This window comes from Emys orbicularis, chromosome 22 (assembly GCF_028017835.1).
Source record: "Emys orbicularis isolate rEmyOrb1 chromosome 22, rEmyOrb1.hap1, whole genome shotgun sequence".
NCBI lineage: Eukaryota > Metazoa > Chordata > Testudines > Emydidae > Emys > Emys orbicularis.
In genome coordinates, this window is record NC_088704.1 from 12920145 (window position 1) to 12946522 (window position 26378).

The 26378-nt window shown below is 40.3% G+C and overlaps 1 protein-coding gene across 1 annotated transcript in view; it reads right to left on the reverse strand.

Annotated features, from left to right (window-relative positions):
* Nucleotides 1–25771, reverse strand: part of UBE4B (ubiquitination factor E4B) — a 52686-nt gene extending 26915 nt beyond the window's left edge. Inside the window, exons 1-8 of the mRNA XM_065421344.1 lie at nt 25588–25771; nt 16132–16267; nt 15641–15728; nt 11569–11713; nt 10419–10647; nt 3343–3484; nt 2702–2802; nt 710–824 (exon numbers count right to left, since the gene is read on the reverse strand). Coding sequence (XP_065277416.1) covers nt 710–824; nt 2702–2802; nt 3343–3484; nt 10419–10647; nt 11569–11713; nt 15641–15728; nt 16132–16267; nt 25588–25621 — 990 coding nt within the window. The 5' untranslated portion in view covers nt 25622–25771. The remainder of the gene's footprint in view (nt 1–709; nt 825–2701; nt 2803–3342; nt 3485–10418; nt 10648–11568; nt 11714–15640; nt 15729–16131; nt 16268–25587) is intronic.
* Between the last annotated feature and the right edge of the window lie 607 nt (nt 25772–26378).

A 26378-nucleotide genomic window follows, 5' to 3' on the forward strand; every position in this document is an offset into this window, starting at 1 on the left:
GGAGAACTGGTATTCCAATTTCTGGCTCTCCCATTGAACCACCCGGACATCTAGGGCAAGTTGTTTACACTCTGTCTCAGCATCTTCATTTCTAATGGGGGATAATAATGGTTCCCTATCTCAGAGGGGTGTTGTGAAACCTTAATTAATTAAATATTTGTAAAGTGCTTATAAATCCTTGGGGTGAAAGTGTTATAGATGCAAACTATGAATTCACTCTGTCCCTGGCAAGATGGACAAAAACTAACATTTCTAAATGTGTGATTTGGGAAGTTTGCCATTTTATGGATCAGGGAAATGTGGATAGAATGATCTGAAAAGTGACAGTCCAAGACAAAGCCTTACAATGGGATACTACTGTATGCAAAAAAGTTTCTGGTAGGATGCTTCAATGTTTCATTAAAAAGTGCTGCTTATTATGGAATCTTCTTTACACAACAAATCTATAGATTTATAGATTTGCTTACTTTGAGTAAAACTTCATACAGAGCTCAGTCATTCTTTTTGAATCCCTTTAACAAGTGAAACAAGAGAGACAGCAAACTCCCCCAATTGCTTAATTACTTGCCAGTCCAGGGAGCAATAGTTCTCAAACTGTGGTCTCAGAATGTGGTCTGCAGAACAAAGAGTTGGACAGCCACTCCCTCGGATAGTTCAGGCACTAAGTTGTAGAATATGCTAATGCTTGCAAGTTGAACAAGCCTCTTACCTGTTTAAACATCTCTTCATCCTGGTGAGTTGTTCTCACCAATTCTTGGATGAAGCCAAATGGAAGATTTCTACACAGCATGTATGGTACCAACAGAGACTGCTGCTGCAAAGACCTTTATTCATATAAAAAAAAGGGGGGGGGGGGAGGGAAGGAGACATCTTTCAGAAAAAAACAACTGGTCTCACATTTACTGATACACCCAGATAATGGAATGTCATAACTGAGACAATTACTTCTTTCAGAAGCAACTAACCAAGTCTCCCCAAGTCCTTGTACAAAGATAATCCGTCAGGGGATGCTGCTGCCAAAACCCCACTTTGGTCTAATGTGGTTTGAAGAAAACTATGTCCTATATAAACTAATTGGTTCTCCCCTCTACCTCTCTATACTGAAAAGACCCTTTGTTAGGCTCATCCTAGTGAAGCAAAAGCATTAGGTTTGTTCCACTAATCTCAACCTGTTCATTTTTCCAACTTTAAGGAAAGGATGAAGTCATAGTATTTTCCAAATTAACACTTACTTTTTGTAAGCACACCCTATGCACCTGAAACTGAATTGAACCTTTTTCTCTATTACACAAAAACAGTTGTTACTCTTGGGTTGTTCATCTATATAAGTGGGTGGCTCACATTATTTTGAGAAGCTTATTGAAGAATTTGTTTTGAATAGATACTCGTAAATTACTTGGATTTTAGCAAATAAGAAAAAAAATCAGGTCAGTATTCTACTATGACACGGTCCCTGTAAATACTTAGGGCTTGTCTATACCAGAAGTGCTACCAATATAAATCCCCATGTGGACACAGGTATCAGAGGGGTAGCCGGGTTAGTCTGGATCTGTAAAAAGCAACATCCTGTGGCACCTTATAGACTAACAGACGTATTGGAGCATAAGCTTTCGTGGGTGAATACCCACTTCATCAGACGCATGTGGACACACTTACTCCAGAGTAAATGTGACTTTTTTGGTTTAGCTTAAACTGCTTTCAAAGTGACAAACTGAACTAGATAAATGCACTCCTATACTAGAATAAGAGTGTCCACATGAGGGTTATATTGGTAGAATTACAGCAGTTTAAATTTACACCTTAGTTTATATTGGTATATCTTCCAATATAGACAAACCCTGAGCCACTGTAATCACAGAATCATAGAACTGGAAGGGACCTCAAGAGGTCATCTAATCCAGTCCCCTGCACTCATGGCAGGATTAAGTATTATATAGACCATTCCTGACAGGTGTTTGTCTAACCTGCTCTTAAAAATCTCCAATGATGGAGATTCCAAAACCTCCGGAGGCAATTTATTCCAGTGCTCAACCACCATGACAGTTAGGAAGTTTTTCCTAATGTCCAACCTAACCCTCCCTTGCTGCAATTTAAGCCCATTGCTTCTTGTCCTATCCTCAGAGGTTAAGAACAACAATTTTCTCCCTCCTCCTTGTAACAACGTTTTATGTTATTGAAAACTTATGTCCCCTCTTTTCTAGACTAAACAAACCCAATTTTTTCAATCTTCCCTGGTAGGTCATGTTTTCTAGACCTTTAATCATTTTTGTTGCTCTTCTCTGGACTTTCTCCAATTTGTCCGCATCTTTCCTGAAATGTGGCACCCAGAACGGGACACAATACTTTAGTTGAGGCCTAATCAGCGCAGAGTAGAGCGGAAGAATTATTTCTCTTATCTTGCTAACAACACTCCTGCTAATACATCCCAGAATGATGTTCACTTTTTTTGCAACAGTGTTACACTGTTGACTCATATTTAGCTTGTGGTCCACTATGGCTCCCCAGATCCCTTTTCGCAGTACTCCTTCATAGGCAGTCATTTCCCATTTTGTATGTATGTAATGGTACATAGTATACATATTGACTGAAAAGGTGTCCCATTTCTGTAGCTGATTTTACTCAATTTTTATCTTCTTCTGTAGATATACAAATTCTGTGTTAGATGTGTGTCTATTTCATGACCAACATCAACTTTACTCACCTTGGTTGTGTTAAAGATCCCTGTAGCACCAAAGCAGCATGGGAAATGCACTGTGATCGGATGTTGCTCAGTAATTGGCTAACCGCTGGCTGGCTACACATCTAAGAAGAATTAAAAAATCATTTTAATGCAGAATGAAAACATTCAAAGACAAGACACAGGAAAGGCAGTGAACAACTTCTGCATTCATGCAATCTAAGCAAACAGATGGCATAGATGGCATATTTCCAGCTAAAGATTCTTCAGATTACATTTAATGAGCTGAACTAAATATTTTCCATTCCACCGTTGTCTACAAGGGAGAAGTTTAGGTTTATGTTAACAGCAAAGGCTGCTGGTCTTAGAGATGTGGTTCTATGTGTAATAAACAATTTAAAGCAAAGGAAAGGGAATAGATAGATGCATGTCAGTCCCCAAAACAATGTCAATTTTACAGATGTCAAACTAACACAGATGGGGGTTCTGAACACAAACTTTAAAAGGCCAAATAGGAATCTCAGTAATGAAACAAAACTTCTCACAAAGCTTTTATAGAGCTATCTGCTGCAAACTATCTTTCCCCTCTGGGCAACGTAAAGTAAGAGAAGACAGTTCGAGACTCAGTGCTGTTGCAAATATGGCTTTACTCTTCTCTACAATACCTTTGGTGCTTTTCTCTCCTCTATTCCAACTCTGTCAAAACACTCAATGAGGTAGTTCAGCATCTCTGTCTCCTTACAAGTTTCAATGCTGAAATGGTCACTGCAGGAATCACAAGCACTTGCTCCAGCAGAGCCTCCCACACTTTAAAAAAAAAAAAATGGAGAAAAAGAAAATCAAGATGTATATCCCTCTTCTACCAATATCTTGCATGCTCCCAACTTTCTCTGGCAAACAACTTCTTTGTAGCAGAAAACCTCATCCCAACACACCACATTCATGCAGACAAGACCTGTAAAAGTAAGTTTATTTGTGTGACCTGAGCAGAAGTTGCTAAATGTTTTTGTCCAGATCTTGAGATAGGACCGTATTCTCACATGACTCACGTTCTCTGCTTGCTCAGCAAGCAGCCTAATGCAATTCCTAAAGGGGGATCAAGACAGAGCAGATGTTTGACAGATGGTAAAAGGCATGTAACGCTAATGGGCCTTTATAAAAGTGATTCTCAGATTGTGGATTACAGAGGTGAAGCAGCCAGTCTTCAAGCAGTGATGCTTCTAGCTAGTTGTACCCTACTCCTGCACTCTTTTTTATGGTTCCCAAGTTATCTGACCAGCAACACTGAAAAAGTAACAAAACCCCTCCACACAGCTGCTTCACATTCTCTCTTGGGCATCTACTGTAAATTCAGCCAATATCACACTTTTTTTGTATAATTTTTTATTCAGATTTTTTGAGCACACACATTTGGTTAATATAATCAGTCACAGAAGCCATGCTAGTTTCTCCCTATTATATCATGCAACGGAATTTTATTTTTAAGTTACAATTTCACATAGTTTGGCTGGGACTGAAGCAATGTTTACTGGGCTGTAATTCTCCGAATCACAGGAATGTGAATCACAGAAGTGTAAGTCGTTTCCTCCTCCCCGTAAGTAAATCCATACATAAGTAATGTAAGTTTATGTAAGTAAACTGGCTTCTGGTGGGTGCATGTTTTGTTTTTTAAGATAGGTTCCCCATTTGCTTCCCTCCAGCTCTCCAATACAACAGCTCACTTTTAGGAGACTGGTTGTTTTCATTAGCAGCTCAGACACTGCGTTCTTTTGTCTGTCAGAATTCTTGGATATACCACCTGGTCCTGACAACATGTGGTGCCTTAGGTTATCAACTAATACCAGCACCTCCTTTTTGATACCTCTATCTCTGGCAGTGTCTCTCATTTATTGCCTTGGGATAGGCATTCATCACCATCCTCTATTTTACAGACATGAAAAATGAGAGATGAAGTGACTTGCCCAAGGTTACACGGGAAATCCATGACAGACACAGGAACAGAACCCTTTTCTCCTTGATCCTCTATCCCAAGTCTCTCTTTCTCTCCAGTTTAAACTTGGCAATTTTATTTAACATGCAAATCTCAGTTTATAAAAGTAGTTTACAACTACATATAACAAGTTTAAAAAAATAAAAACCTGTCAATATGGGTGATCAAACAGCTATTCTTCACAAGGCCATTTTTCAGGGTCTCTGGGTATGTCTAAACAGCAAACAAAAACTCGCAGTTGGCCCGTACCAGCCAACTTGGGTTCATGGGGCTCGGGCTGCATGGCTGTTTCACTGCTATGTAGACATACCCAGAGACCCAGGGTTTGGGCTGGAGCCCAGGCTCTAGGACCCTGTGGGGTAGGAGGGTCTCAGAGCTCAGGCTCCAGCGCAGAAGTCTACACAGCAATGAAACAACCCCACAAGCCTGAGTCAGCTGGCATGGGCCAGCCATGGTTTTTATTTGCTGTATAGACATACCGTCTGTCTCTCATTGCTAACATCTCCACCCCAATAACCAGTTTAACCCTACTGACATGTTATTGGTTCAAGCTTTGATCCAGTGTAAAACTACACATACATATGCTTTTCTCCATGTAGTCTCTTTGTTATACTTTGAATTTCTCACCTCCAGCTGAAAATCACCACCTTTATTTGTACAATATCAACTTCTTTTCAAAAAAGGTTTTTCACGCCAAAGTTAGTTACTTTATAGGCAACTTCATTTCAGCAATGGCTGAAATGATTCCTATACACAGCTGTATATGTTTATTACACAGGCAAAGTGCTTTGTAACTTTCAAAATGAAAGTTATTGCATAAATGTTAGATTATCATGTTAATACTTTAAACTGATATTCCTCTGCAGTCAGTTAGAATGTCACGACATAACATACCAGCAAAGCCACCTGAAGCGTGGCAGTCCCATAAGAGATTACACTGCACAAATTGTGTTAACTGACATCTGGGCTACGTTTTCAATAGCACAGGTGTAAGATTTGAAATTAAAGCAAAGGGTGAAAATAACACAGAATTCCCTGTCCACAAACTGCAAAACTTTAATCTGAATAAAATACTTCTCCTGAAATCACTCCGTGTGGATTGGAAGATGGGAGTTTATTCAACTCACCTCTTTGAGAATCTTCCAACAACTATTTATAAAATCTACAGCTTTTAACTTTGTCACAAGAGTTATGTTCTAATGTTCCACCACGGACAACCACATACATAAGAGCTGGAAAGGTCTTGTTGGACTTTCCTCCACTCCTGTGCAGGACTGGATTTCTCCCTACATGGCACTTTCCAGTTCTGTGTCTAGTCTAGTTTTAGAAGTCCCAAGCAATGGTGTTTCCACCCACTTCTCTTGGGAGGATACTTCAAATCCTAATTAGATTTCCCTAATTTAGGAATTCTTAAAAATTAATATTCAGACTAAATTCTCCTTTTAAAAAGTCTTATTGCTCTTTGTTATACTCAAGATATAAAAACTCTATCTGGAATACACGAGACAATAAGCACAATGTTGTAAGCATCATGATTAGATTTTTATTGCTATAAAGAAGCCTTTACAGTATCTTAAGACAGATCAGCGGCTGGCCGCCATCAGCTTGGGTCAGGAAACTGAAGATGGGTGTAAAGTATTCAATATGCTAGAAATGTTATAGAGCTATTGTTTTCCAAAGAACTCCCCTTCTCCACAGGGCATGCTTCCCATATACTATTCCCATACCCATCTCCTAATTTGGTTAAGTGCAAAAGAAAAGAATAAATGCCAAAAATGTTTCTTATAGATATTTTTTAATGGGAATAATGGAACCAATATCACCAGGGCCAGACCAGGAAAACAGATCATCTAGAACTGAGCAACACGCATTCAGGGAGTTGTTTATTTTTTTCATTTCGGAAGTTGCATCCTACAGCAAAAATGTTTCAAAGGAGGTTGAGACACTGTGATACACATTCAGCCATTTGCTATTATTCTCCAGCTACACATACCATTACAGAAGATCCTACCCTTCATTGTCATTCCTAGAGGCATCTCCTGCCTGGCCCATTCAATATTCAACGAAGTGTAATATATTTGCAAGGCTAATGGGTAACCTCCACATGCAGTGAACATATCCATTCTCATTTTGTTGTCATGTATTTCAGTGCCATATAAACTGAAGAACTTCACAATGGGATGGCCATGTCTTTGACTCACAATAAGCTATCTTTCTCCCCAACTTAGTGTCCCAAATGTATCAGTCTTCACCACCCCATCTCCACTGGCTGCTGATTTCTACTTGTGCACTTGAGAATCAGGTAACATGTGCTTCACAGATTAGAGGAAAGATGTCAGCTGGAGTAAATTGCTGTAGCTCCATTAACTTCAATGGAACTGCACCAATTTACATCAGTTGAGGATCTGGATCTGTCTTTTACTCCCCACTAACTTCTGTCCTCATTTTCAAGTATTCAGAAGAAGTGCTTGTGCAGGAGATAGCACTGACTTTAAAGGATGTAGTTTTTGATGAGCAATATTCCTCATATCATGCATTCAGTAAGGAGTTCCACTTACACGGCTATTTCAGACTTTGTGGTCATTAAACCTGAAGGGCAACATGCCTAACATTTCCTGTATTCTGAGTCATCTCTTTTTTTAAAAGAACTGGCTAAGTAGGACTCATTATGCATGTTTATCCTTCATCTCCCATTAAGACCTGTCCAAGTTATCTCCTTCTTTACTTATTTCCAAAGTTCCACTGAAGAACGCTTAAAGCTCCACAAACTGTTAGTTCCTAGAGCACCCAAACATGCAAGTTACATTCTATTTCTCCAATACCTGGACCCAAACTGGACACAAGAAAAATCACCATCTTCGTTTTCTTCATCACTACTGTCCCCAGACACATCAGAAACGGCAAGGAAGAGGAGGGAGAAAGGGTTGTCGTATATACTACCGCAACAAAAGCGAAAAAGGCCATCAGAGAACAAAACAGATTTTAAAAATGAAAAGACAGCAGGAAAAGTAAAACTGCTATAGTTTTCCTTTATAAATTATCTGTCAAAAATCTTCCTAAACATGCAGCAAAGAATGGTTAATACAATCCATGACATTAGAAAAATCAAAATTAAGCTAACATGCTCCATGACGCTACTGACTATGAGTTATTCACATACCAAGATAAAAACATTCATACACAACTAATGAAGTAAACAAGGAGAGTCTTTAGAAAAATTACAGCATAAATGGAAGCCCTTCGATCTCACTGAATACTAAAGATCAGAGCTCTGAGCTGCTCAACTGAACCAAAGCATTTGCAGAGCAAAAAATGAGAGCACCAAAAAGGCTGTTTGTTGGTTTCTCCCTCCTGCAGAGGCTGGGGGATCCTGGAAGCAGCTAGCGGAGGGCCAGCATGGTAGTTAGTACCTGTCTTTGCTGACAAAGAGACGCTAATCTATCATTTAAATCTATACACTAAGGAGTCAAATCTGACGTACTCCAGCAAGCAAGAGCATTCAACAAACCAACTGAAGATCCACACCAAGTTAATTACAAAGCAGGAGACCTCTTTGATAGACTATCCAGCATGAGTGACTGAACTGCAATTTAAACGAAAGGAAGATAGTTTACCAGTAAGGAGGGGGGGAAAGGAGAATAAAAGGAAGGGGAAATATATAATGATATTGCTACCTTTATGCCAATTACGTTAAATATCAAATACCTACAGAAAAAGGTTTAGTACTTTGGCAGCCAGGGCTTGTTAGCAAGTCAATATATTAGCAAGTCAACGCATTAGCTCAACACCAACAGAAAAATCAACGCTTGGTAAGTAGAGTGAGCTCAGTACAGAGACAAGTTCTTCCAAACGGCATAAATGCACCACACCCTGCACTGCATATGTAAAAGACACTGTTTGTGCTTGTGAATTACCTAGAAGGAATCCTGGTTAGGAAAGAACGCCTGCTCAAGGTACCGGGCAAAGCAGTGGACAAAGGTGGGCCCACTGTTGTGGGCCTCTGTCTGGACGAGCTGACTGGCACAGCTTGAGGACTGGTAGCCATGACTGGAGGACTTGGTGAGCTAGCTGGGATGGAGATATTCAAGGAGCGTGGGATATGAGAAGCTGAAAAGCCCCAGGGGTGGGTGATGGTATATGGGTGGTACCTTGGAGAGGAGGGCTGGACTCCAGAAGGACTTGCTGCTGTGAGATGAGGGCTGACAGAAATGGAAGGCACAGACGTGATGGCTAGTGAACTGGCTGGTGGGGTAACAGATGAACCAGTCACTGGCACATGGCTTGAGAAATTGTTACTAGGAGCTGGACTAGTCCCATAGAGACTAAATCAATTAAGTGGGGAAAAGGAAAAAAAGGAGCCATTTAGGATACATAGAAGAAGGGCAAGCGAGAGACAAAATGAACAACAGAAACACCCCACTACTATTAACTAATCAGTATATGAATATTCCACGCAACACATCACATACAATGCTTTTACCTACTGATTCTCATTTTAGGATATTTGCAATATTTAAACAATGTATCAATTTCACTGCTTGGATTATACATTTAAAAGTTAAGAGCCAGATCCTCACCTGTCAGTGAGGCTCCAATTACTTCATAGACTCAGATTCTAAAAGTCAGAAGGGACTACCATGATCATCTAGTCTGACCTCCTGCATAGTGCAATCCACAGAACCTCGGCCACCCACTCCTGCAATAGACCCCTCACCTCTGGCTGAGTTACTGATGTCCTCAAATCATGATTTAAAGACTAAGTTACAGAGAATCCACCACTTACACTAGTTTAAATCGGAAAGTGATCGTGCCCCATGCTGCAGAGGAAGGTGAAAACCCCCCCACGGTCTCTGCCAATCTGACGTGGGGGGAAATTCCTTCCCGACCCCACATATGGGGATCGGTTGGACCCTGAGCATGTGGGCAAGACCTACCAACTAGACAGCTGGGAAAGAATTCTCTGCAACTCAGAGCCCTTCTCATATAGTGTCCCATGACGGGCTGTTGGAGATATTTGCTGCCACAGATCAGCTACATGCCATTGTAGACTGTCCCATCATACCTCCCCCTCCACACACTTATCAAGTTCAGTGTTGAAGCCAGTTAGTTTTTTTGTCCCCACTACTCCCTTTGGAAGGCTGTTCCAGAACTTCACTTCTCTGATGGTTAGAAACCTTTGTCTAATGTCAAGCCTAAACTTGTTGATGGCTAGTTTATATCCATTTCTCTTCAATGCAGCTGTATCAATTTACATCAGCTGAGGATCTGGCCTTAATTACCAAATGTGCATTTAACCACGGAAGTCCAGTCAAGAAGGCGGAAGAACATGCTGGTGCAGCAGGATGAAGCATATTTTTTAACCCTCTATACTTGCTGCTTTGGGGGCATTTCTAAGCCCATATGAAGCAGAGGACATTAAATGCAAGAACTCAGGATTTGTTTACACTACAGAAGCATAACTATGGCACTGTAGCTATGCTGCTGTAACCCCATAGTTTAGACACTACAGCAATGGAAGCGGTTGTTCTGTCACTGTAGTAACGCCACCTCTTTGTGGTAGCAAGGTTGACAGAAGCATTCTTCTGTTGAGCTACCAATGTCTACACCAGGGGTTAAGTCAGAATGGCTACATAAGGGGAGTGTCATTTTTCACGCTCCTTGAGCTACAATTATGTCAATCTACCTTTTAAGTGTAAATCAGGCCTAAGGCTCACCCTTACAAAACCAACATTCTAGTGTACTCAAAGTTACCTGGATAAAGAGCTGGAACCAAAGGAGCCCACATTACAGAATATAGGACTTGTTCCTGGGTTGGAGCCAGCGTTTAGAATCAGATTTCTGTCAGGTGACCGGGCAGCTGCTGCAATTGGCTGGGATGTGGCTGTCAGGCTGGCAAATGGGTTTTCGTCCCTCGACTGGGTGGACATCATCAGAACTTCCATTAAAATCTGGCCAATCAAGTCCTTAAAATCTGAGAACACTGAAGAGGACAGCAAGAAAATTAGGGACTGCTGTGGCGATGAGGATTCTCCTGAGGGACCTCGGTGGTTAGCCCAACCAAAATATTTTCTTCTATTTCCATAAATTAAATGCTATTGTTGCCAACAGCAATAGACGAGGCTACTTTATTTTAAAAATTATCATTTGGTCTCTATCATCTCGGGTTTTGAGAATACTGCAACATGCAAGCTCAAGGTTTGTGGAAAATGCAAAGAATTGTGCATGGTCTAATGTCATTACTGTGGACATTACAGATAATTTTCTTTTTAAACTCTCTTGTATTTTCCTTCCTTTTGTTGAGTTAGGTCACAGAATGTCACAAGGAAAAGCAAACAAGTTTAAATTAGCAATGAAGTATTTTGGTATCTAGTAAGCGGACATTTATATCTGACAAAATGGCGATCAACCTAATAAAGAGATAGCAGACTTCCTTAGTTTTATCAAATGAACAGCAGCCCTATCTATGATGATGCAATATTGAATACTTCAATTTAAAAGGGTTTCTGAAAGAGTCAAAAGCATGGCAATGCTGGCACAATAGTTTCCCAACAACAGATTGATCAATTTTGTTAAGGCAGTTGACTTCAATGGGAGTTGCTGGTGCTCAGCACCTTGCAGAATCTCACCTTTGTCCATGTATTGTGGCCCCATTGTAACGGCATCTGCTGATGACAAATGTATTTTGTGCTCAGTAACTTCTGCATCAAGCAAAGAATGCAGCTAGAAAAGCTCAAGCATCACTGCAGCATCAGTTATATGACTGCAGCCGAACAAAAAGCTAGAGATGAAGCTAGACAACAAGCCAGCCACACTATTTTAATGTTTGAAAACGATGACAAGGCTCCTCCAATTTGTTCTTTCATACCCCAAGTAGCACAATGGGAATGGCTGAAGTTCCTACCTTCTTTTGGGTTCTGCTTAAATTGCTCAGAGAGCGAAGTGAGGAAGATGACGTCTCTGTCTCGGTCCTTCCAGGATACTCTGAAGATCTTACAGACCAGCTGTAAGGCCTGCTCCTCGGATACTTCAGATCCTGACGGAGGCTCCTTGTTGAGGGAAGAGGGAAACATTTTTTGCATTCATTTTGGTTTGGCTTATGCAAGTCAAAGTTTCAACAGGCACAATACGACACCTTAAATCAGCTCTGGTGGCAAAAGGAAACAGGACAAACAAAATCCAACACTTATTATCCATTGATTCTGTAAAGAAAATGTTCTGCAAGGCTTCTTACATGTCAGTTTGAAAGCCACAACTAGACTCTGGTAGCAGATTCTGTGTGCTTATGAAAGGACAGTCATACCAGTATCAGAAAATATTTCAAAAAGAAAAATTATACAAAGAAGAGTTATAGGAGGAATTAAATGATATCACACAACTATATGGTGCTAAGCAACTGGCATACATCATACTAGAAAATAGTGTGGGAGGAAGAAAAATTTTAGCCTAGATACTGGCGCAACTCTTTACTCTTACAAGAGTTCTATGTTGATTTTAATTTTATTTAACGTCCACCCAGAGCAGACAGGACCTCCATTTTTTAAGATTTCATCTCAAAATGAAAACCTAAAGATTTCCCCCTCTTTTTAATCCCAATCTTTGTTTTACCAAAAAAAGACCAACAAAAATAATTGTGTCCATACAGCAGTTAAAAACCATTTCCAGTTAGCTGGCTTGCAGAATGTTAAATACAGAGGAACACTCTTTATTCATGGCCGGATCCCAACTCTTTGAAGTCAGTGGGAGTACTTCCATTGACTTCAATGGGAGTAGGAGCAGTCTCACGGCACAAGTCAGCGTCTCTTAAAAACTTAATTCTACACGGAAGTTCCACTGTAAATGACATTGCAGTTTGCACACTGTGATACCTGGAAGCAATTGGGGATTTCCAGTTGCTAGATGAGACCTGAATGAATGTAAATAGGTCCCAGCATAGTTAATAAGTACTTTGTCAAACAGAGAATACAAGAAAAAAAAAATAAATTGAGAAAAATTAATCCTGATACCAAGTGAAAACTTTTGGTCATAACACTTGGGGAGAGCTGTTACAAACTGTTGCTTGCTCGATCTAGCTTTTGTTTCACCCAGCCCCAAGGCTTTGCCTCTCTTTCGAAAGAGGAAAGAGCAGGACAAAGTACTCAAGGGCCTGCCTCATTCCTCTCCTCCCTTCACTTAGCAAAATCATGTTAACTGTATTCAATTCCAAGGCAAAACAAGCTTCTCTGCAGTTATTCCCCTCAAAAAGTTGTCACCATAAATAATTGTTAACACAAGGAATGAATTACAGTGGTTTTACAAAGGTGATGCCAGATTTTGGGATGCACAGATAGAAAGGTAGCTCAAGAAATAAGGGAAGTAAGTTTCAAATAATCGTCATCTGCAAAGAGGGAGGGATTGAGTGTGTTTAAAAACCTTTCCAGGACATATATGCAACCAGCAATCTTTGTTCTCCATCATGGCTGGCCTGGCTAACTGTAATTAGACATAAGAATCACTCAAGAACACTGAAAATACTTGTTGCATAAAGGTCAGTGGTTTCTGCCTAAAATTATTTCTTTTTTTTTCTCTAGCACTTCCCAGCAAGAACCCTGCACTTGGAGCTCTATGATGTAGGGCACGTTCCACCAGTTCCCAAACACCTTTTGTTGGGACACACTGGTCACTGGATTGGTGACTGGACTGTCCTCATCCCACTTTTCCTTATTCCATCACACCACAACCCAACACACTTGTTGCCATCTTTTCTATTCTCTTTCCTTCTTGTTGGCAAATGCGGACTTTTTAATGGCAACAACTGCAGCTACTGACTTAAGCAATACAATTCACCTGAGGTGGTCTGCATTGGAATAGCTTGAACCCATATGCCTTTGTTCTCATTTTACCATACATCAGTTTCCAATACATGCTAAAGTTGTCAGTTACACAAAGTAAAAGGGCCAGATCACATCACAATGACAAAACCCCAGAAAATGCGATTTTAAGCCATACCAGTGAAGAGATGGAAAATGCCTGTTGGATCAAAGCCCATTCTCCTGGAAGAGTATGGGATAGTTATCAGCTAGAACACATCAGGTATTCAGCTGATATTGAGCTTTTTAAAAAGTATCAGGATAAGTCAGTATCTTCTGAAGAAGTTGCTCTCTTTAAAAAAAGAAAGGTTGGCAGGGGAGGGAGAAAATTCAAACTAGAAAAAAACTGGAAAAAAAAAAATCTGACAGGTTAGCACTCAAGATCCAGCAAAGATTGCCTCAGTTTCCTTACCACTCCCACAAAAGTTATCTACCACTATTGTTTCCCATTTTTCCATCCCTCCTCTGCTGCCAAGAAACAATACACAGGATTACGGACCTCAAATAACCTAGAAGCCTGGGCAGGATATGATAACTTAGTGTGAATTCAATTAACAACCGTAAGGCATATACAATTAAACTGGTACTATTTCTATTTCACACAACACAAGAACTAAACCCCAAACTCTTCTATTTCCTTTTCATGCAAACAAAAAGGCTTCAATACTGACATTATCAAAATATCAAAGTTATTCTAAAATAATGCCCACATTTTCCATGCAGAAGGAAGGGAAGGAAATTTCCTACTTATAAATTGGGTTTGGGGTGCCTCCTTTCCAATTCATTCACTCAGAGTAGTCAGAAGGCTAAAGAGGAATCAAGCCAAGTTTGCAAAGCTTCTTCGTACTCTCCACTGAGCCCCCCTCCCCCCCCCTTCAAGCCACCCTTGATTTGAAACTACTTATTTCACAGCAGCACAATGGAAGCGGTCTGACTGCCTGGCTTGCAACCAGCAACTGCTCAGAAAAATAAGTTCTGCATCAGGGTTATTGCAACAGGCTCAAAGCCAGACTTTCACCAACTGAGCTTATTACTGAAAGTGCAGAGGTAAACAAAGGCTTAGAAGGAGCACTGCAAAAATGGTGGTGGAAGCCTCTCCACACCCACATTAAGGCCACATTTCTAGCATTGGACCCAGAGTCAAGTGATAACTTTGGAGTGAATCTGAGCTTTGGGTCTGGTTCCACCCTGTTCTGCTCTTCAGGGTCCCATCCCTTGTCTAGATGGGTGGGAGAGCTAGCTGCTCTTCTTTCTCTCTTTTGTAATAAATAAATAATAATAATACCTAACTCATATAGTGCTTTTCATTAGGAGATCTGAAAGCGCTTTACAAAGGAGAACATGGTCTTCAAAATTATATCCGTTATTTCCCGTAACAAGTGTTTGCTTTGATCTAATTGCAGAAAAATCAGATTTCGAGGGTTAAACTAATTTTATTGCAAGGTAGAATATCCCTCCCTAGGTCTCTTGAGAGCATTTTTCCATCAACTGGATTGCTGAAGCTATTGTGCAGAAAACACTCTGAGACCATCCAGTTGCTTGCTACAAAAGTTCATTATCTCATGAGTTCTGTCTGTTTTAGGTTTGACCAGGGAATTTGAGGAAGGGAGTGTAGTCAGATGAAGCCTGAAGGCTGGGTACTTCCCTTCAAAAACATCTACGTGGCATAAAGGTGAGTGATCCAATGGAATACTGTATATTGCTCTTCCACCAATCTGACTATTGTTCCACATCCTTTGGGGGGCCTACCAAAGATTGATTCTGATTAGGAACATTTCTCCAAGTCTGATTTAAAACTTCTAGAGGTAAAAGGGAAAGCAAGACATCTGCACGGAAAAATTGAGAACAAAGCCAGTACCATAATGCTCATCTATTAGTCCATTTGCCTCACTAATACAAGTAAAAGGCAGTAGACTGAGTCTAAGCCAAAGTCTTTGTAAAACAAATCTAATACTTTATGAAACAGTAGCATGCATTACACTAAACAATAAAACAGTCGTGCTTTAAATTTAAACATTAAGTTTCATAATCCAAGTAAACTCGCTTATAAAATGCAAGAGCTAAAATGTCACAATACAGAGTTTCTACATCTGGCCTGAAATGAAAGAGACTCTGGGACTAGCCAACCTTATCAGTCAGGCTCCTTTTCTCTCTGCGATCACTCTCATCGACCTCCATGTTCTCTATTCCTGAATCTACATCCACCTGGGACATACTGTAAGAGGAAAGAACAGAAGAGCCCATTAACTGCTGGAAACCCAAAGACAGTTCTTTATGAAGATGCTGACTGAAGGAGTGTTCTCTTAAATAGAAACTGCTCAGGAAATAGGACGGATGCATGGGAATAGCCAGATCCATAAATGTGGCAATTAAAAGTTACTAGCCAGTAAATGGGTCTTTTGGGTCTGCCTCTCATATTATGTTTGCTTTAAACACAGGAAATATGACACTGAATTTCTTAAGCAGGCAAAGAAAAATATACACTGTAGGAAATAATACATTTTAACCTTGACCTTTAACATGGTTGGGAGTGGAAGATAAAGAGTGTATTTTCTTTGTACATATTTAGATGGCCTGTAGTGCAGTACCTGTCTGGTAGTATAAGCAGCGTTCTTTACCTTTTCTCACAGGAGACACTATCAATATCCATGCTCTGGGACCGGGAGAGAGACTGAGATTGTGTTTCAAGGCTGTTAGACGGGGAACTGCTGAGCGAACTCACTCCTTCGCTGCTCTGGCTTCGGTGGGCTACTCCTAAAGAAAAGCAACAACCAGATTAGTGCTGCAGAGATAGGAAGCCACCACATAATTATCCAGTGAGGTCCATGTAGTTTTTTGCAATCATTTCTCAATCCAGCTATTAAGGATTCCACGTAATGCATTACTGTACCAAGGTTTACAGAGCAGCAAGATTTACATGTTGGCAGTGATTTACACCAGAGCTCAAAAAGAGGACTACAGGAATTTTTCCTTCTTTTCCAACATGCTCAGGTAAGAAATGTGGATATGTCAAATACACTTATCCAGCTCAATAACACCCTTCTCCCACCCCTCTCCCTCCAAAAAATTGCACTGAATGCAAATGCCTGAAGTGATCAATGTGAGAGCAAGGTAATCCATACTGAGGCTTTGATGCAATTTCCCTACAGCTTTGTGAGGTCAGCCAGTTTTTAAAAATTAATCCTAAAGCAAATAAATAATGTACATGCTGTTAATAGACAAAACAACAACAAGCCTCAGGCTGTAGAAAGTGACTGACCAAATCAGAAGATGTGCCTCACAGCAAATTGTTGCCAAGTTTTAAAGTTCATGGAGTCGTTTATAGATATATTATTAGATATGTATAGGTATCACTGTGTCTCCATCCGTCTGACCCCCATCCCTCATGTGGACAGATCACCCTCACAGATGCACACACACAAGCTAATAGTTTGCACCAAAAGCAGTTTATATGCAAATCCATTTTTGCTTTTGTGGGTTGGGCCGGGAAGAAAAAAGGAATTTCCCCTCGCCAGACCTCCTGTCTGCAGTGACCAAACTCTCCTCTCTGAGGCAGGTTGGTACATCTACGTCTGGGTCCCACCAGTGCAACCCCAGTCCACCTTCCCAAGCAAGGAACTAAGCTCACTATCAAACTCTGGTCATGTGTAAGATAGTGATATATGCTGTCAAAAGACTGCCAGGTCATCCCAACCCCGTCTGTTTATCTATCTTCAGATGAACACAAAAGTTATAGTCTTCATTGCAGAGTTAACCTCGGCTGTGACCTGAGTGTTGCTCATAAGCTGGTTCTCCTCCACACACTAAAACCTCTGACCCGAGTTCAGTGGTGCTTTCAACCACGCTAGCTGGCCAGTCATGGAGTATAGTCTAAACCCCAAGTGAGGCTTTCGCTTGGGTAGTATCCTGCCCACTTTGCAGTGAGGATGCAGGCTAAGACCATTCAAATGCTGACCCTTTTCCCATGATTCCCTCCATGTGCCAAGAAGGGCAAACAAGTTCTCCCACAATTCAGTGGGAAAGAACCAATGTGGCTCAACTTACTAACGCACAAAGAACCACGGGATATGCCCCAGGTATCCTAGATATGCAGACAGATGAGCGCAGCACCAGTGAGGATAAAATAATTGAAGTGCAGCTATGCAACATGGCTAGGCTAACCTGGGTGCTAATCAGCCAGGTTATCTCTGATGTGAAGGCATGCACACCAGCATTCAAGGGTGTAGGGAGAAATACACATACAAAATTCATATTAATGCAGAATAAACCTTAGATTCAAACTACTGAAAGCAGACTGAGCGCTACTGACATCCATATAGAGGTTAGTGCTGAAGTGCAGCACACTCCTAAAATTTCTGCCTGGTGATACTGGGTCAGGGAGAGGGATGTTAGGTTAAGTCTTGCCTAGTAATAAATTATTAAATTACAAACTGTTACTGTAGCAGTTCTGAGGTATTATACTTGTATGCTGATAACTGGGCTCTTTGAAGACCAAGCAAAGAAAAAGGTATTATTAGCCTGCTTGTTTAATATAAAAGCAGCAGTGAATTCCACTCCTGTAGGGTTTTCCATCTGTTATTTACAAGATATTCCCCGATTAGTATTAGGTTTCAGGTAAAAAGTGTAAAACAAGATTGATAATCTATTTTTAAATTCTAGCACTGGGTCTGTTCCAGCATTACTACTCTGCAGTAGCTTCTCCCATGCTTATGGCAGTATCACATTTTCAAGTTAACAATGTGGATAGTGAAGTAGAACAGATCCAGGATTATGCCATTTTTTCTGCAAGTGGTTTGTTTTAGCAGTTTCTTCACAAAATATTTCAAAGCCTTGACACAAATTTCAACCTCATGAGGAAATCTGAACAGCAAAAGTAAGGCCAGTCTGCAGAAGAATATCATTTGGAAAAAAACATTTTGCTTCATTTGGTCAAAATGAAGAATAAATTAAGTAAAACACCTTCTCAACACTTTAAAAAACAAACTTCTGGTTGTGTCCACACTTTATAACAAATCATGTTAGCAATAGCTATTTAAATGGGGTTGGGCCAGATTCTCATTCTACATATGAGTGTACATCTGGAGTAATTCCATTGACTTCAAGGAGTTACACTGGTGTAAAACTAGTTTAAGTGAGAAGTTGTCAGACGTCCTTGTTTCTAGCAGTTTCTTTGTCCAATATGGAAAAGGGTTTTTGTATTTTTAAATCCATGTTATAAACATGGTATGGGAGACAGTATGCACTGTGGCATAATTTGGCTAAATTGTCATTAAAAAAATCCCTATTCAACTGGGTCAGGGACCTACACTAGAAACAACCATATGGTTATTGTTAGAAAAGTTTCAGCTACAATGCAGAGAGGGTGTCAATAAATTAGCTCCACACTACACACACAAAAAGTACTGTGTTGGGGGAATCATGTTATAATACAGCATGGTCCCATCCATCAGAATTTGAGGGAGTACTATTGTATCTTAACATGATTCCAATATGCACAGTAAATCTATACATTGAAACAGGTAGCCAAAAATAGGGCATATTCTGAAAAGGGTCACCGAGTTGGTTATGTCTCCATAACACCCCTTCAAAATGTGTGTTAGCTTTTTTCTATGGGTTTTCTGCAGCCTTAGTTCTCAGAACACTTCTGATAACAAGTACAGATTTAGCTTCCAAAAAGAACTGAACTATTGACAAAGTGCAATGATGGCCCAGTAACTTGATGGGGATGGAGCAACACTAAATTAGTATACACTCCTTAAAGCTTTGCCATGCTAGGGGCAAATGAAGAGACACCAGCTGACAGTTAAGTTTACCAACTGGTTACTCTCAAAGCCATCTTCTACATTAAAAATAGATTTCCTAATGTTAATGTATAGCTGGAATTTTGAGACACTTTCTTCAGATGATTAAGTTCCGCATTTGAAATGCATATTGCACAGAGCTCAGTTTTTTAAATCTTCTAATTTATTTATGGAAGCTAGTGGGGATGTTTATTTGCTCTTACTGCTAAACTATGTCAGTCTCCCAATTCCCCAGGTTAGGTGGCTTGAAAGGCATCTAGTTATCAGTGGTAATCAACTCTTCTGTTAATATAAAAAAAAAAAAAAAAAGAGAGAGAAATAATTAGAGTGAACCCAGCCAATCCTCCCCATTTCAGGAGGGAAGAAGCAGCTTTTGGGCAAAATCTGTGTGTGGGCAGAATTTTATAGTCACTATATTTTTGTCCATTTCTTTTATTCCACTGTATATGCTAAAAGCCACATGTAATGTAATCATACCTTCTCAATGTTAATTAGTTAAGGTCTGTGCAGCTTTTTGAAGATGTAAAGTGCCATGTAAATGCTAGGTATTAACAGAAGTACCAGTAGGTTCAGATTTGCAGGAGGCAAATATTAGAGCTCTAACTGCTCTCTTCCGAAAAGTATGGCAGATTCATGCAGCAAGGTGAAGCTGGAATATCCACTGTTCTGTAGGATCAACCACCATTTTGGATTCCATCCACTTACAGGGTAATCCCAATGCAAACTAATATTTTTAAAATTACAAACTAAAATAAGACAAGCTAAGAAGGAACAGAATAAGAACTTTGTTTTAATGAGTACGATTGTCAAACCATAACCTGCCAAGCCTGATCAGGCAGTGTGTCCAAACCCTGCTTAGCCAGAGGATTGTGGCCTCGAAATGGGGCCTTAAAGAAAAGAAGAGTTCATAGAAGAGGGGGTGATAACCACACTCTCTTGAGAAGGGGAAAAAGCAAACCTCTATCTCAAGGAATAGGGTACGAGTCTTTAACCTCTGATTTAAATGGGGTAGGAATGCAGCCCAGTGGCCAGAGCATACCACCAGAAGCCAAGACTATTCCTGACTCCACTTCCCTGTGTGCAAAATGCAAACAAATAGAATACACCTCTACCTCGCTGTAACGCTGTCCTCGGGAGCCAAAAAATCTTACCGTGTTATAGGTGAAACCGCATTATATCGAACTTGCTTTGATCCGCCGGAGAGCGCAGCCCCGCCCCACCGGAGCACTGTTTTACCGCGTTATATCCGAATTCATGTTATATCGGGTCGTGTTATATCGGGGTAGAGGTGTACTTAACTTCCTCAGACAGGTTTTGTGTCTGAAATGTATTCTGAGATCATTAGATGTCTGGCATAATAGACATGCAAAGTATTATTAATTAGCATGTACACCAGAAATATAGTTAAACTAAGATTAACAAAACATCCCAGTTCTGTGGCTGAAGAGACAAGTGTGCTCTGTTGAGTGGTATGAAAACACAGAAGGAATATGCAACTCACACCTGCCACAATTTACATGGTAAGTTTAACAGTTGTGAACAAAAACAAAGGAATGTGGTAAATGTGGGTTAACAATCTATATAGGGCTGAAGTTGACAATTAGCATGTCATTTCTAACAGCATTCTCAGCCAATTAAGCATTCTCTAAAAATGGGGAGGAAAAATGGGATCTGGGATCCTGTAAGACAAGTTAGATTTTGCTGAAATGCCCATTGGTCAATATTAGATATTCACAAATTATTCAACTTTATGGATGAGAAAAAATAAATCCCACTGAAAGTAGATAGATTATGAAATGCATGCTACAGCCTTGATCCTGCAAGTCCTTGCAAAATGCACAAATCTGTTGCAATCCAGCACAAATGATGGCTAGAGGCAAGCTCAAGGAAGCATAAACGTCAGGCATACCCCTCAACACTGAGTAGAAGCAAGCATGAGGCCTCATTTACATTAAGGAGATTGATGTAGTTACCCCAGTGCTAATGCTTTATGTAAATGTGCTGCACGAGTTTAAAGCAAGCCTTACATTAGTGCAGTTTACGTTACTACGTGACTGGTTTAAGGTGTCCTGGTGTAACCCCTACTTTGTTTCAGTCCAGTGCCTGTGCAAACAACAGCCATTTAGTGACTTCAGTGCAAATGTCCTTAATGTAGACAAGACCCAATGGCGCCAGTGCACCTACTCCATTATCTACAGACAATGCAGGGGGAGAGAGAGTAAACGTGTGAGCAGAAAATGGAGGTGATAAGCACGATCCTCCATCATGCGCATGAGGTGCAAAGCTCCACATGCCTCCCAGGGCCTTGCTCCTGCTATTAGACAAAAGCACCTTGGTGGCCACACTGCCAGGGCCGGCTTTAGGCACCGCGGGGCCCGATTCGAAGGAGCTGCCGCCGAAGTCCCGCCACTGTCTTCGGTCCTCCCTCCGCCGAAAGGCCGCCGAAGACAGCGGCAACGATTGAGCTGCCGACGACGACAGTGCCGGGACTTCGGCGGCAGCTCAATTGGTGGAGGGTCCTTCTTCCATGGCAGCGATCGAGCTGCCGCCGAAGACAGCGGCGAGACTTCGGTGGTAGCTCCTTTGGGACGTTGCAGGGCCCTCTTAGGGGCACGATTCCAGGGAATCGGCTGAATCACCCTGAAGCCGGCCCTGCACACTGCAATACTCAATATGGGATCAGGGTCCCCTAGACTGTGTCCTACCTATCACTTTCTATCTTGAGATAATTTGCACAACACCCCACACCTGCATTGTGCTGGAACAAGTACTCCATGAAACATTTGACCTTCAAAACTCAGTCTCTCTTTAAAATAAAAGAATGCAAATGGAAACACTGTAAATACATATTGATGTGCACTGAACACATACGTTGTATACGTCTCACTCCTTTATTTTATTTATTATTTCCAGGGTCTCTAAATATGCTTCTCAAATAGGGACGTAAAGTAATAAGAGTCTTTTCCACTAAATGGATCCTGTGCTCTGACCTCGCCATTGTATGCAACTCCTCGCGCAAAGGGACGCTTACAAGGACATAATTTTGCTGGAGCTGCTCTCTTCATATCTAAATGAATTAAAATCCTCTGCAGTCATTTTAGTGTAGCACTGCTACGGGATTCCTGCAAACTGTAGAGCTTTAAATGAATCTTTGCTGATGTGAAGCGCGTACAATGGATGCTCAGCATTGAACACCACCACTTTCACTAACCACCACCAATTTTCTAGTTTATCTAACCCCCGCGTTCTGGTCTGGAAAAAAAAATTGAACATTGTTTCAGTAATCAGTACTATGGAAATTGGACACTGTATTTTAACTAGTGATTTTATGCTTCTGGACATGACAAACCAACAGCTCATGCATCCCTAGGGTATGGGTGTCTAGAACAGACTAATCAATTTGCCAGACTGACCTCTCCAGGTAAACAAACTGTGACCCATGAATCTCTCAATGCCAAGTGGTAAGAGGGTTACAAGAATATCCTGATTCTGGTATGTATATTCTGGTTCACCAGATAATGTCATAAGCAACAGAGGGTCCTGTGGCACCTTTAAGACTAACAGAACTCATGTGAGTTCTTAAATGAAAGCCAGGGTCACATAATTGAGAAATCTAGGTCCAGATACTATGTAAGGAGTTATGTATGTATACTGAAAATATGTTTTAAAGTCTGTAACTCTGCCTTGATACAAAGGCAGACAAGAGATATTTATTCACCTGTCTCTCTGGCATACAAATTAAGCATTGTAAGCTAACACAATGGGGAATCATTTACACAGAAAGCTAAGGGGAGGGAGGGGGAGCGTGTGTGAAATCAACAAGGAGGCAGCACACACTGAGAACAAGCTATGGCTAGTGATCCTGACTCTGGGTACAGAAAATGAACTTTGTGAGATACAAAGAGAAAGCAAGACAGATATCTAGAAAGTAGATGTACCTTTATTCTTCACCTAGGAAATAAAAGGACAGCGCATTTACATTCATGAAAATGGGATCTCTGCCTACCTTGGTGGAAGACACTGCAAAAGCCTTCGGGTGACATAAGAACTCTTTAGACAGGAGGTTAGCTTGGTAAATTAAGATTAGTCTCTAGGAAGATTATTATGATTTGATTTGATATGTAACCCCTTTGTTTCCATTATCCTTACTCACAGTCTCTTGATTCTTTGATAATAAACGTATTGTTTTCACTTTAACTACATCTCAGCGCTGTGGTGTGAAGCTAAGTGCTGATCCTGAGTTGAATCAGGCAAGCTGTTGTGTACACCTCTCCCTTGGGGACCGCAGACCTGGTATTTCTGTGAGCATTCAGTGAATAAAGTACTGGACACTACAGGGAAACACTTCAAAAGAACTCAGGGACTGGGTTATATCTGTTAACCTGCAAGGCAAAGCAAGGGCTGGAATAGCCCAGAGTAGATTGTTTGGCTGGCTAACAGCAGGCTGGTCATGTCAAAGAGCCAATACCCAGTTAAACACAAGCAAGTCTCTCTCTTGCTAGAAGCAGGGGGTAATAAGGTGACTCTCAGTCCTCCTGGGTATCCCAAGAACCATCACACAAACTACATGGACTCTGCACCATACCTACTGATTTCAGAGTAGCAGCCGTGTTAGTCTGTATCCGCAAAAATAACAGGAGTACTTGTGGCACCTTAGAGACTAACAAATTTATTAGAGCATAAGCTTTCGTGGGCTACAACCCACTTCTATTCAACTATGCATCCGAAGAAGTGGGTTGTAGCCCACGAAAGCTTATGCTCTAATAAATTTGTTAGTCTCTAAGGTGCCACAAGTACTCCTGTTATTTTTGCGCATACCTACTGAGTTACTTACGGGGCTATCAAGTGGTTTTTGGGTTTTTTTTTTTAAATCACCTTTGCTTCTGTGTCTTTTTTTTAATCACAAGGCCAGTGTACTGTTTTAAATTGTAACTGCAATTAGCTTTTCTCTGGAAATGCTTTTAATAATGACTCTGTCATGACTGAAATGCAGAGAAATGGGAGGTAGAAAGAACAGGTAAGAAACAATCCATTATGACGAGTCAACACTATAACAAGGAGTCAGAGTTCTAATCAGTCCTGAGACAGGACTGTATGTAATAAAAGGAGGAGGTTTCCAGCCTTCTAGGTTGGCCTTACTGAATGCATGTTCCAAAGGACATAACCATAAACCCAACGCATTAGACAAAGGCTCACAATGCAAATAAGTTATGCGCTAGTTTGATCTGCACAGGCATAGAAAAATGTTTCATTACCCCCAACTATTAAACATCTCCCTGATCTTTTAGTAGTAGTTTGCTAAAAACAGCAAAATCACTACCTTTGAAATACTGAAAATTAAAAAAAAATAAACTCAGTTCAGTGCCTCTAATTTCATAAACATGAAATATAATTTGTTATTACAGATGAAGTTTATAATATTTGGCAAGTGTGCCAAGTTTAGATCAAAACTCAGATTATATGTAAATATTGCATAATTAACTCTGTCTCAACAAAAGAACATCCCTCTTCCCATTCTCACCTGCTCATTTAAAAAAAAAAAAAAAAAGAAAGAAAGCAGGAAAGAAATTAGTCTGGCTCAGACATTTTCCAAGCCTTCTGACTCCTAGATTCACAAGAGTAGTAACTGAAGGTGATTTTACCCTCCAGAAGTGTTAGAAGACTGTTTTTCCCTTTGTTTATTGACTTCACACACTTTGCTCCTATAAACAATACATAGAGACACCACATACATAATTCAAATGCACCAAACACTAGTAATGCAAGATCTGAAACAAAACTGGACTTTGGGACTGAATGTTGAAGTCCAGCTAGAAACCAAATCAATAAAAAAAGTTATTTAAAAACTTAGATATCTAAAAGGCAGATGGGAAAAAAATCCTGTTTCTTGTTCAGAATACTCAGAAGATGTAATTATATACTTCACTCTACACCATGTTTTAACTCTGAGTAAACTTTGTTTTAGAAGCATTTGTAATTCTCCCTCCGTAAAAACTCCCTCCAAAAAAAAATTATATAGAAGAGCTCTCTCCTTTACTAGTTGCCAACAGAAAATTAATGTAATTTAAAATATGTGAATGCATTCACCTAAACAACTGTATATAGTTTACCAGAAAATAATTAAATATATGCAACATCAAAAAGTGTCCATTTCCTCAACTCCTTTCAAATTATACCAGAAATAATCTGTAGCACTCATATCCTAGGTTTAAAATCTTCAATAGAATAACCACCACCACCAAATAATTCTTCAATGATTAAGTTGCAGCCTACCTGATGCGCCAATTGGAGAGGTAGCTGGGGTCATACTATGGACATTCAGGCCAAAATTGTGGGATGGACCTGGGGCTGGCACTACTACAGGTGGTCCAGGTGGGTTCTCTCTTTGTGGAGAGGTAAGGGGGGTGGTGGGCTGGGAAGATGGTCCACCTGCAAGCCGAGCAAGGCGCCTTCGACGGATCTGTACAAAGGAAATAAAAAGTAGATGAAGTACACACACGCACACACACAGAATTTCACAAACATTGCACCAATGGTCCTTCCAAGCAGTATGCATATCAACCTCTGCCAAAAGGCATCACCAAAAACAATAATATAATGTATGACCCTTGATATAAAGGGAAACCTGCATTAAAGATCACCTCCAATAAGCAATTCCCCTATGTCATGTGACCAATCCCCATGTCTTATGTGACCATTTTAAAATACCTCTAGAGTTTCCAGTACATTTTTAATATCTCTGAAGACCATCTCTACTGGCCAGCCTAATTTGTGTTAGTCCCTTGAGTAGTCATTTAAGACAGGTTTCACTTTCTATTGAATAGCAATGTGAACACACATAACAATTCCCTTCCTCTATTTTAGCATTTGATGGAATAAACTATGTTCTTCTGTTAAAGGGACCTTATCAACATAAATGTAGCCCAAATTTCATAACATCTAAGACCAACAGAAATATTTGTTTTTAAAAAATTTCTAGTGAAAATAGTTATCTTTAATCAAAAGATCATTACCCCCCAGTGTTTGAAACCCAAACATGAAGACTCTATAAGTGACATTTTTCA